This window comes from Onychostruthus taczanowskii, unplaced genomic scaffold (assembly GCF_017590055.1).
Source record: "Onychostruthus taczanowskii isolate IOZ18803 unplaced genomic scaffold, ASM1759005v1 scaffold51, whole genome shotgun sequence".
In the NCBI taxonomy this organism is placed as follows: Eukaryota; Metazoa; Chordata; class Aves; order Passeriformes; family Passeridae; genus Onychostruthus; species Onychostruthus taczanowskii.
In genome coordinates this window covers 5,962,258-5,975,438 of record NW_024502680.1, presented here as the reverse complement: position 1 = coordinate 5,975,438, position 13,181 = coordinate 5,962,258, and the positions used below count along the sequence as shown (strand labels likewise).

At 44.3% G+C, this 13,181-nt stretch overlaps 1 protein-coding gene across 2 annotated transcripts in view; it reads right to left on the bottom strand.

Moving 5' to 3' along the window:
- Positions 1 to 13,181, bottom strand: part of PPP2R3A (protein phosphatase 2 regulatory subunit B''alpha) — a 50,457-nt gene that overhangs the window by 30,478 nt on the left and 6,798 nt on the right. For both annotated transcript variants that reach the window (XM_041416175.1, XM_041416174.1), the window contains one exon: positions 5,513 to 7,938. In XM_041416175.1, the coding sequence (XP_041272109.1) occupies positions 5,513 to 7,495 (1,983 nt within the window). In that variant the 5' untranslated portion in view covers positions 7,496 to 7,938. The remainder of the gene's footprint in view (positions 1 to 5,512; positions 7,939 to 13,181) is intronic.

Genomic DNA, 13,181 nt, shown 5'->3' with positions numbered 1-13,181 from the left:
GATCTACAAGTGAATCTATTTCCCTGCTGGCTACATGACAGACAATCTGTCCTTGGCTTGTAATAGGCCAGGGGTGACATGAGAAAGGAAGCACCCACCACCACTACCAAGAGCTCTAAAATTAGATGCCCTGCAGGAGTGGCTAAATATACCATCTTCCCCAATAGTTCCCACTTGTGTGTCCAGTGCTGCGACCTGAGGGGCATCTCTGGGTCAATCAGGCTCAGCTAGAGTTAAACCAGCCTCAGCCAAGGGCCCTGCCTGTGGGATGGCAGTGGTTTGAGGTCCCTGCTGCTGAGGTGATGAAGCAGAGGAGCAGCATTAGTTCCCACTCTCAACTGAAGGCTGTAATTTTCAAAAAACATCATTTTTTCCTTCTTGGTGGAAAAAGCAAATAATCGAGTTCCTTTAATGCCAAGCAAGCACATAAGGATGATCTTGGATAATAAGCTCAGTCATTCCCAAGCAGCTCTTAAGAAAACAGTTTCCTAAAGACATCAAAATGCATCATTTTTGTTATTCACTTTCCCCATAACTCTCATGAGGCAAAGGCAAAGCAATTCTCAGGGGACAATAGTATTTTTCTCTGTACAACTTGGAGCAAGCAGACTCCAAACCCTTGCTCTAACTTTGTCTAGGCTTGTTAGAAGGGTGTTCTTCTTTTCTTATCATGAGAATGGTGCTGAACAAGGGCCTAAATCCAATTCTTCCCACACAAAAGAGTCCCATGGAGAGCTTCCCCTACCGACTGTAAAACGTGAGCTGCTCTGCCAGGTTGCTGTCCAAGTTCAGTGACACAAAAAACCACCCAATTTTGAGCTAGTAGCGCTTGCTCTCATCAAGGTATTGCATTTGAAATGGACAGATCTCAGTGAGCCTCACAACAGAAAGCTTTTACTGGACATGTGCCTCTGTCTTTCCTGGGCTCTTGCAGTTAACATGAAGGCCAAACGAGCGCAAAGCCTAACAGAGTGACACAAAGAGGATGGGGATGAAAAAATAACCTCCAAAAAGGAAAAGGCAGGCAAGAATGTTTGAAAAGGAGCTGCCACCAAATAAAGGATACACAGATCCATATGAAACACATTTGGAACAAATTTGGTTTTCTTACTCAGAGAATTTTTTTCTAAACGTTAAGACAACACCTAAAGAGTCCATGAGGCTGCACTGTACTGGGAGTGCTGCAGATCTCATGCAGCAGCATGTCAGGAGGTGATTTATTGTAAATCATCTGTGGCAAGTGATGAATTACTTCATGTTCTGCTTACAGCCTGCAGAGGAAATGAAGCCCAGGGAACCTCTCTGACCTCCAGCTGCATCCAGACCAGCTAGAGACCTTTGACAGACGTATGCATTAAAGAGACACACTAATCTGACAGCCACTAGTTCATACTTTAAAAAACCAGCACAGCCAAATACTTTTCATGCTCAAATTAACGAAGCACAAATGATCTTAGAAGTTTGGGAGGTTTTCACTGATAACCTGAAAAAAAACAAGTAATCCAGAGGCAAGGCTCACTGTGTCTGTATTCCAATATTTTGGAATCAGTATCTAGCATGCTACTTCCTATCCTGAAAACACACAAGGTGGGTATAAATAAAGATACAAATATACAGTACTATGAGAAATTGACAGTAAGAGAATCTTGTTTCAACAGCTTCAAAGTCAATTGGAGAAAATCCACAGCAGAAAAGTCTGGTCTCAACAGCCAGACCAACTGCACAAACCACAAACCCAGAAATCCCTCCTTGCTGTAGGTGACCCAGGTTAAAGGTGAGAGATCCCAGCCTGCCTGTTAACTGCCTTTCATTCTGAGATACTTGAGATTCACTTAGACTTGTTTTTATTTCAGTAACTGTTAACAACAGGAAAAAAAAAGCCCATAGTTATTCACTATTTGTGTTGAGAAGTAATGAATAATTGATGTTTGAAAGGAGCACAGATTGTGTGTATAGCTTAAGTGACAGATATTATCAATATCTGATCAAAACAATTTTTAACATATAAAAGACGAAAGTTGATTTTCCAGAGAGTTTTGCATTATATTTTAGGCACATTTTGAGAATATAGAATTATTCCAGAACAAGGTTAAAGTTACTGTGACATTATAGAAGCCACTTTTTACAATTAATCACCCCATACAAGATCCTTGAAGAGAATATCATTACATTTGCAAAACAAAGAAGTGAACAAAATTATGAAAGGGGCAGAATTACCAGTTGCAAGGTCAACCTTGGTTTTTATGATTCAGAAACAGTTAATTCCACTCAGAGCCTTCTTAGGGCCCCCAGATTTAAGCACACAACACAGACATTTTGATACAAAAAAGCCAAGTGTGTGGCCTTGAGATGGTGTTTCAGGGCACAGGGAGTTAAGAACCTTCTGAGAGTCCCAGAAACACCCACTCCATCAGTCATTCAGGAGAGGCAGGATTAAACAGACCTACCTAGAGCCCACCCAGAGGAAATGTGGAAACAGGGAACAGCCTCTGGATACTTCACTCAAGGCTCTACCACCTGAGATAGAGCAGGGTTATAAAGGTGGTCTCATCAACCCCACACACCCTCTGCTCCCAGATCCACTGTCCCTGGCCAGAAATGGCTGGATCACCCATCTGACATCAGCCTGAGCTATTCCACTTACTAAGATGGCAGAAAACAAAAATGTTAGTTAGGTTTAACAACAATACAACAGGAAGTAGAGGCATGGAGGAGAGAGAAATAGGAAGGAGAACTGCTCTTTCTGGCTCACTACAACACAAGTAATCCTTTTGAGGAGACACCCAAGAGTGGAGGGACAAAAACCAAAACTCTCTTTGTATCAAAGCCTGGCCCTGGCCTCTGCTCCTAAAATTATTCATTGACTTTATTCAACAGCTCTTAAAATACAACACATGAGCAGAACATGCAGCAGAGCCCTGCACCACTCACACTTGATTCTGAAAACAGAAGGACCACGTTGATTTTTCTAGGGTTCTTTCACTAGAGCACCACTTCAAGCATTAGCTGAATTTACTTTGTCAAATCAGCCAACCTGTACAGGTGGCAGACCAAGGACACAGGTTACAGTCAAAAACATCCACCACTGCCTTCTCCAAGGACTTTGCCTATGACATTTTACTCAAAGGCAGCAGTCTTTACCTTCCAACACTCAGCATTTCTGCGGGTCAGCTCAGAGCATCCCAACCATCTCCACCTTCTTCATTGCTTACTGGTCCCAGTTTACCCCAGCTCCCTCAAACCTGCTGGTCAATCCAGACCTCCTCACTACAGACTAAAGTACAGACAAGTACTAGGGGGCTTACTGATCTCTAAAAGGCAACTGCACTGTTCTTACTGAACAAGTTTTTTCAAAACCAACATACTAAAAAATCAGCTTAAGACAGGCACAGAGAACAGGAAATCCCAAAACAAATAGTTAGGAGGTTTAGAGATAAGCAACGGAAAACTGGATCTCAGAATGGGAAATGTTGGACAGTCTAAAAGCATGCAATGCTTCCTGGCCTGCCCAAAAGAAGCGTGATGCCCTTATTATGTGCTCTGCAAAACTGATGGACTTCTGGAGTATTCATTTCCTAGTTTCTAAATATTTGGGTTTTGAAGATGAAGAGGCAAGTAATCCTTTTGTTCTCTGTGGAGGATCATAATTGGGTTTATGATAAAGAGGAAGTCTGTTGCTGATATAAATTAGCACAGATTTAACACAGATAGGCCAGCCGAGCCAGAGAACAGCCTGGTCTGAAGGATTCTCCCTCTCCTTTTTCATTGCTTAGCATTTGAGGGATATTAAATCTGTCACAACCTTTACAAACAAAAGGTGTGCTGTGCTGTCATCAGTCTCAGAGCTCTGGGGTTTCTGCATGTGTGCCCAGCTATTTAATAACAGTTTTATGAGCCTTAAGAAAACACAGCAAATACTTTGCATAATTGAGGCACACATGCAATACTGAGTGAGAACCCACATGCAGCTTCAATTACATCCAGAGTGATCCAGAAACATGGATGTACTCCCTAGATGCTACACCCAGCAAGGGATCTACACATCTGTGCCACAGTAACAGCAAACCTCAGGGCAAATGCAGAGCCAGCAGCCCAGTGCCTTGTGCCACTGCTGAGGGGACCAGCTGCCTCCCCAGAACACCTCTTCTCTCCCAGGGTCTTTGGTTCTGGGCATCTGCACAAGGCAGGAGTCGTGTGACTGCCTGGAGGAGCAGAGCTCTGGGAGCTGTGGAGCACAAGTCCATAGAAGGCAGGCTGGGAGCAAGCTAACACACAGCTAGGTGGGATCAGGAGAGCACAACCTGCCAAGGCCCCACACTGAGAAGTCACTTGGCAGCATAAATGCATCCCATTTTCAAGCATTACATAAAATCTGCCACAAAGTCAGTGTCACACTTCATCAAACAAATTTTTGTTTGAACTCACAAGTCAGAAAATTTTGTAAAATAATGTACAGGGCAAGATTACAAGGGATTACTTTAGATATTTTGAAGCTGTTTAATTCTGCACTCTCTGAGGAAAAAGCTTCTTTCCCTTGCTGGAAATATCAGAATTCCATTTTCTGTACCTAGAGTAACAACAGAAACTCTTGGAGAGCCTGGTCTGAAAGGATCTCAGTGCCAAAATGCAGCGTAAGACACAATCCATGCACTCTTTTTCAGAACTGCATCAAGTTTTGGGCCAGTTCTGAAAATGTGCACATTAAGCTCCAACTGGAACAAGCTGTGAAAGGTCACTTACAACCTGGGGACTTTTTCAGTACCTATACAGAAGGGGGACTTTGGAAATTGAAGTTCTCTCTACAGTAACTGCCTACCTGGAAGTATGGCAACAAGTTTTCTTGAGATTTGGCAGCTGTTACCAAAGAAAAAGCACCGAGTGTTCAACAGACAGCCCTGGCTTCCCTCTGAAGCAGGCTCTCATCAAGACCCCTTTTCCTGGGAAAAGCTGCTCCTCATCTGAGATACAAGCAATGCAGACTCCACATGATTCCACGCACTGGGTTCAGGGAAAGCAGAACTAAATCCTCAGAGATTCTGTCCTTCGTCCCATGGAGGACTGGTCTCTCTAGGAACCAGTAATGAGGAGGACAAGAAATGTTGCTCAGAGATGGGAAAGGGAGAGGTGGAAGAATCAGTTCTCACTGAACTGCTGCGAGGCAGTCCAATACTTGGTCCCAGAAATAAAGTAATTATTTATACTTATTAAAGTAATTATTACTACACCTTATTATAAGGGATCCATTTAAACCACAAGCAAACAGTCTACAAGAGCACCTGCAGGAAAGGATCAAGATCAAAGGTGAAACTCCAGGTCAGGACCTATTTTATTTTCTCATGGGTTTCAGTTTCCTTTTTTTGTTTGTATTTAAATAAAGGCTACATTTCTGCCAGGTTGACCACATTATTCCACACTGCAGCATTCAAAGCACAATGGATGTAATTCCCCACATCCCCCACATTTTCCCATGTTTGTTTTACTTACTATCCCATCAAAAGTTTTCTTCTCTTACCTTTATTACTTCTGGGGCCTGTTGAATTGAAGCTGGAACAGAGTCTCTGGAGGCAGCCCCAGCATGGCTTTTTTGCCCTGCAAGCAGGGACTGTGAAGGAGTTGCTAAAGTTTCCTGGAGAATTTGCATCACTTCCCTCTCCTTGGACAAACTTCCCTTGCCAGTCTGGAATTCCACCAGCTCCTGGGCAAAGTCCTCAATGCTTCCCAGAATACGCAGTAAAAGGGCTTTGTCATCCTCTTCCATTTTATGACCGTTAGTTTCCATGATTTTTGACAAAGAAGAAGGGGGATCAGCAGGTTTGCTTTTGGGTTCAAGAGCCAGAGGTGGAGCCTGCCTACCCTGCCTGCCAGACACCTGCAGTGAGGCAGGCTCGCCCTCCTTCCAAGAGGGCTCTCTCAGAGTACTCTGCATTTTCTGTGAGAAGTTCTCCAAGTCCAGCAGCAGTTTGTCTATCTCCTCCTTGTCCACCCTACTGCACGTCTGGGCTCCTTTGGGGGCAGCAGCTTGGGCACCACCCAACACAGGGTCTGACACCGGTTTTAAAGGAGCAGTTTGCTGGGGAGCATCTCCCGCCCTGGCCCGCTCTGCTTTAGCATCAGCAGCAAGGTCTGAACCAGCAGCTCGCTGGTAGCTGCGCTCCAGGCTCTGCCAGCCCCCCTTCTGCTCTGCCTTCTTCTCTGTCCCTGCTGTTCTGTCCCCATCAGACTCCTCCTCGATGTACAGTGCCTCGGTGGCAGACGCGCAGTCGCAGGGGCTCGGGGCTGGTGACTGAGGTAGAGCGTCTTTCACAGCTCTCACGCTGCTCTCTGGAGGGACAGCGGGCAGGGAGCTGGAGGTGAAGCTCACAGTACCTGTCTGGATGGACTGGGAGGTGCTTGTCACCTCACCCTGACCTGGTAGAACGAGAGGAGCTGCACTTGAGGATGGCAGCTGAATGATATCTTCATACCTGGGTGGCTGCTCGTCACCAAATACCAGGGGAAAGGGAGTTTGCTGCAAGCCATGGAAACAGTTCATCAGCTCTGCCCAGTCACTCGCTTCCCTCTGCCCTCCTGTTTTCAGCTCAAAGGGCAGCTTTTTCAGGTAGGAAGAAAATCTTGACATCAGATTCATGTATATCCTTTCTGAATTAGCCAGGGGATCATTGCTGCTTCCTCCACCAACGACATCTGCAGACTTCTTCTTGATGCAGTGTTTGATTATGTCCGTGCACTTTTTCAGATCCTCTGAGCACTTGAGCAGGATGTCCAGGCACACCTTAATATCCCCACCAGAAGAACCATCTAGCTTGTGTTTTTCCAAAATCTGAGTAATGAAGTTTTCTTCAGGGAAGGAATGAGGGCAGAAGGGAACCACAGGATTCATGGTGACTTCTGGAGCATCACTGCTCTCCTGCCATTTGTCCACAGGTGAGGGACTCTGCAAAAAGCCACAGGGAGGGCAGTTCTCATCATTGTTAAAGTGCCCATAAATCAAGTCAAAATCAAAGGATCGTCTGCTGAAAGATTCTGACCGGACTTTCCTTCCCTTTCTGTAGGCCACATGACTGGAAGAGTTTTTGAGCTTTTCAAAGGAGAATTCCTTTATTTTACCACTGGCAAGGTTTATTGCCTCACCAGTAATGTCTTTTAAACTGCTGGAGGCTTGCACTGAAGAGCCCTTCTTGATTCTTGGATTATTTGGGAGGATTTGGTGATAGTCCTCATTTCCAGCCAAGGCAAGCCCATTTTCAGGAACAGGAATTTTATGGTCCAGGTTGGCATCTTGGACACTGAGCTCTGCACAGACACTGTGGTGAGCAACTATGCAGGTGAGTCCCTGTCTGAGGAGCTGGCAGGAGCCTGTGCAGTAGTGCACGGTGTGCTGGGAGTGCTGCTCTACCACCACGCTGCTGTAGCAGTTCACTGAAGTCACCATCAGCCTGTAGGTCGCTGCCATAGCACAGACCACGCCGGGAAGTGAGGCTGCAAAACTCACCATGAACTTCACAGGGAAAAGCTCACTTTTCACAGCCACACCAGACTGGATGAAAACATTCAAATGTCAATTGGAAACATCCAAACTGTGTGAGGAGCTACTGCCTTGGAAAGCCCTGGAGAAGTCTGGAGTGGTTTCAGCAGTACAGTTACAACAACTAGTGCAACTTGCATATGGTTTAACTTAAGGCACCTCGATGCTCATATTCCATGCTCAGCAGAGGTGCAGCACAAGCTGCTCCATTTCCAGTCCAGGTAGCTTCTCCAGCAGAGGCCATAAAATCCAGTCAGTTTTAAGGCAGAAGTGACAAGTCAACAATTTCTGTTTGACCCTTTTTCTGTGGTTTTGGGTGGGTCAGTAAAAGGTAGATAATCCAGTAGCATGTGCAGAGAGAAAATCCAGAGTGTACTTGGGAGATTCCTCTCTCACACTGGTGACACAGGTCCCTGCAATAGAAATAAAGGTGACAGTCATTATGATTGCCATGTATTGTGCAGCCTTGTCTGCTACCAAACATCTGGCACCAGACAGAACAACCAGCACACAGGCCTGCACAGAACAGAGCAGGCTGATAGTCTTCTTTCACTCAGATCTACCATATAAGAGCAGTGCTGAGGAGCTGGCCTATATTTATACACAGGCTGTGTGCTGCCATTTTAACAGCTCTATTTTAGCCACTCATTAATTTTTTTCAGACTTGCTTTTTTTCCTCTCCAGACCGAGCAAAACATTACCTTTAATTCTAATAGAGCAAAACATTTTGATCCTGTTGTGAATTTCTGCCTTTTGTTTTCCAAGGCTCTAAAGATAAGGCAAAGGGCAGTAGAGAAAAGCACTTTCAGGACTTCCAAGCCCTCTGGATTATAAAAAGCTGCAAAAAGCCTGCAGCAAAGTAGCTGAATGCCTCTAAGAATGCACAGTCTTTAGTAAAGGCCACACTGGCTTCCATTAGCCTTTCACCAAGGTCTCTGGGACCATAGCAATATATTTTAAGGAGGAATAACTGTTGCTCTTACAACCCATAAATAGCAGCATATTTAATACAGTAAGTCCACTGCTGTAGACATTGAGGATAGTAACATTTATATAAAGGTTAAGCCTATGAAAACTAGGAATTGAGTGTTTTACACTTGGCACAGTCATTTCCAGCTGCATTTCCTATCATCATGGTCAGAACTGTGCCAGAAAAAAAACTCAAAAGCTGTTTAACTTTGTTATAAAAAAAAGCAAATCTCAGATTTAAGGGTCTTAAATTTTAGACATTGCCTTATCTTTCTTTAATACATGAACAATCAAATGAAAACACCCCAGCGAAATTCTGAGCACCCTCTATTCCTGTACAAACAGAAATCTATTTAATAAAACATTATTATATCACACAGCTAAGTCACTCCACAGCACGGGTTTATTTTGGTTTCTTCAAAGGCAAATATCCAGCACTGCGAAAGGCCAGGCCTGCACCTGATGAAAGCACTGCCCTCCCCACAGTTCCATCCCATAACTTAGCTCAAAGCCTGGACAAACACAGCCCACACAAGGCAAATCCCCTAAGAGTTTGGTGCTGTTATGATTACCCACTGGGGAGAGCACGAGTCTAAACATTCACATTTTACATATTGTAAAGCCTTAATTTAAAATTGAGAAGCACTGATTCAAGAGCGTTCAATGAAATTTGTGATGTGCCACGTCTGCTCACTGCAGTTACATGGAGTGGGCACAGGTAAAGAACCCTTCCTACTTTGTTCTTAGGATTATATAAGGCATTGAAAAGATTGCATTCAGGACAAAGAGCTAACTGCCATGCTGGGCTCTGTAACAGGCTGCCACCTGCCCATCCCAGCTGCGGGCCAAGCAGCTCCTCTGCTCCTCCTGTCCTGGCCTGCCCCCCTCCACACCCACTGGCACTGCCCCAAAGCCCCTCCGGCGCGGGAGGGCCCTCCCGAAGGATGAGCAGAGGTATGAGGTGTGCCCCTTCCAGAGGAACAGCAGTGGTACCAGCTGTGCCCTTCCCCTGGGATGAGCCATGGTACAAGGTGTGCCCCTTCCAGAGGAAGGGCAGTGGTACCAGCTGTGCCCTTCCCCTGGGATGAGCCATGGTACAAGGTGTGCCCCTTCCTGAGGGAACAGCAGTGGCACCAGCTGTGCCCCTTCCCCAGGGAACAGCAGTGGTACCAGCTGTGCCCTTCCCCTGGGATGAGCCATGGTACAAGGTGTGCCCCTTGCCCAGGGACAAGCACAGGTACCAGGTGTGCCCCAGCCACTGCAGCGAGTCAAGGTGCCGGTGGAGAAAGGGCACCTTTTCACACTCTGAGGTGCTCACACCATCACTCACAAAGCCAGGGAACACACTTCACAGCCTCCACTCACTGCTCTCAGGCTTCACTGCCACGTGTGCTCAACCCTCTGCTGAATCAGAGCCGCAGTTTAACAAGGGCTGCTGGCTCCCCAGTGCCTTCATGGGCTCCGTCAGGAAACTCATGCTAGGCCTCCAGAAAGCCCAGTGATCCACGGACTCCCTTCAACACATCAGGGTAAGAGGCCTGCTGCTTTTCCTCTTCTGAGCCTCCATCAACTTCAAACAAGCCTTCTAGCATTTCCTGAAATGACTGCTATATAATACTTAGAGAAAGGAGAGGCCTTCAGGACAGCAAGTTTGATGATTAAAGTTGCTTCTCAAAAAGCATAGGACATCCCGAGGGCTCTTTCCTCCCTCTGTGTCACATACAGCAAGGATAGACTGGTTTTCTTTTAGCAGCAAAGAACAGTTTGGGTTTATACCTAATTTGGGCAATAATTACATCTTGATTAAGTTATTTCTTAATTAGAGTAATAACATATTACTCACTGTCTCCTCCTCTGTCACTCCAAGGGTAGTTTCCTCCCTCCACATCACTGACTAAGCCTGTTTCTCTAATTCTTTAAACCACCTTCAAGCAATGAAGTTTTTGTGTCTGTAAGGTTATTCCTTCAAGGAAAAGGTCTCCTAGATTCCCAACCTAAATGGACTTTTATTTTTTTTTGTTCAACCTTGTATTGCCAGCTATGCCCAATAACAATTTTAGGTGTTTATGCAATGATTGCTGTAGTCTCTAATTCCTTTCCAGTTTGCCTGTATTCCTCTGGTACTATCACAAACCAACACAATGCAAAAACAAATTTGCCCAGGCCAACACAAGGATTGCTGCCTCCTGCCTCTGCTGTCAGCACCTTTTACTGCTGCATCCGAGCAGGAAGTAATCAAACAATCAATACAAAACCCCAATATCCTCTTTCCTACCACACTAACTAATGCCTTTTCAGTAATTATTTACTAATTGCTTTATTATCACTGTCTGCAGAAACATGCTCAGGTTATTCAAGGGCTGGAACAGTACAAATCCTTATAGATGCAGAGTAGAAATTTCTCTCCTTTCCCACTGCCTTGCCCAAGGTAGGACATGCTCAGCTTGCAGCTTTATTTGAATGTGATCTGTTGAACATGATCCAGCATGCAAACTTAGTCAGGACAAAGCCTGAGAGAGGAGCATCCCTGTTTTCAGATCTGGGAACACAGCCTCAACTGAGCTTCAGTTGTGACTCTTGGTGGGTGACTAAAACCTACTATTTATAAGTAGAATGAAAAGACCAAATGCATCAAGAAGGTTTCCTACTTGGCTCTTTCCAGGCTGGAACTTCATTCCAGTTTGACTCTAGAGCAGCCCCCAGCTCAGAACCACTGCAGAAAGATTCAGTAATTAGGACTGCTGCCATGAAACCAGCCCAGCCCCGGGGATACAGGACTGGCTCCACAACACAAACTGTGAATGAATAGTGCTTCTTGTGTGACTGCAGAATAATGCTTTATGTCTGTCCTATCTCTGCAAGATGACATGAATTACTTTCCAAAGGAAAAAATTATTGCAGATACTAATTATATAAAAGGTTATTCCACAAGACATACAAGAAATTCTATTCATGCAAAGATTATGCAGAAGTTAAAGAATTCAACAATGACTATCTGTTCAGATTGGGACTGTCAGCCAGCACTTGCAAACTGAAGTCTAGAAAGCTACAGGACAGGGCTCCAATACCTCTGAAAGTCTCTAACTCACCAAAAGTCTTCTTGAACACTTATCTGCAGCACTAGCAACAGGAGCTAGAAGCCACCATAACACAGTATTGATTAAGCCAATCTTCCTGCACCAGGACATGGCCTGAGCATCACTGTGGAACTGCTTGTTTCTAGTGGAAAGTGTGGTAGGACCAACCCTCCAGTTTGGTACTCTTGCAAAAGAAAACAAAGACTGAACAACCTGTTTGTCATTTGGACAGTCACCAGTACAGCTTCAGGTGTATCACCATGCCTGTGTAATCAGTGTCAGGTCTTATCCCCTTAGAAGGGCTTGTGGTACCAAAAAGCAACATTTAACTGTACCTTCTTACTTAGAAATGATTGGGTTTTGTTTAGAATTTACTGAGCAAAGCAGATTTGGGAGCAAGCTATATGGATTATAGAAGAAAAAAGCAGACAAACAACAAAGTAATGTTTCTTTCCAAGAAATTTTTGTAACAAATCCAGTTCTGCTGAATTAAGTGGAAATTTTACAACCAGACACTTAATGAATTATTTTGGTTCACAAAGGAACTGATTAACAACTCGCCATCACTTGCACAACTTTTTGCTTCTCAAAAAGGAACAGGAGATTAAAATTAGTAACTTTTCTTTCTATACTGAATAAATTCAGAAGAAAAAAATCTGGGTTGTTTCTTTGTCCTGTATTTCTTATATATTTACAGCTTATAATATTTTGATGTGCTTAATGGCAGCAGAACTATTTTGTATGTAGAACTTAGGTGGGAAGTGCAGCTTTTCAGTCCTCAGGACCAGCAGAAATTTGATGCACATTTCAGGGACAGTAGAAGAAACCACTCACAATTGCACCTGTACAGTTTGGGGATTACAGGGGCTTACACCACTGACACTGGCCCTGCAACCAGAACCTTTAGAACTTCTATTTCTAAAAGGTTTTAGCTACAAGCTATTTAATGTTTTAGAAACTGCAACAAACTGTGATGGCCACAAATCCAAACTTGCCTCATAAGCCTGGTTAGAGGACCTGACCTACTCAAAGTAAGTACTTCTATTTGAACCAGAGGACACTTCCTCATATTCTCAAGTGCTTCAGTATTTAATTACACACATTCTAGAAAAAGGGTCATCATTTCTCATTGAAGTATGTTCAACATCAGGTTCCACAAACAGCTATCCCACTTATGCTAAATTAAAAGAGCTTTCAGGAAGACAAATTTCCTCACCTACAAGTACTAACACAGTGTAATCAAATCACCTCTTAGCATTTTCCAGGAGTGCCAGAGAGTCTGAGAGATATCTTCAGTCACTGCTATAAATCTGTAGCTGAGTTCTGTTTCTAAATTGCTATTGTTCTTACAAAACCATGGCAGAGGTAGGATTCATCTCACCTACACAGCCATGAAGCGTTTGGTGCTGTCTGTAGGCAATGCAGATAGGGAGGCACCTCAAAAACAAAGATCACCCCAATGACTTTAACAATCTAGTTTTGAGATGATGAGTTACATAAGATGAATCCTATCCATCAGGATTACACAAGAACACAGGAAAAAACATTTCTGTCTCCAACAGTGGTTAAATGCCAGTGCTCAAGGGGCAGTATTAGAAAGACATACTGTA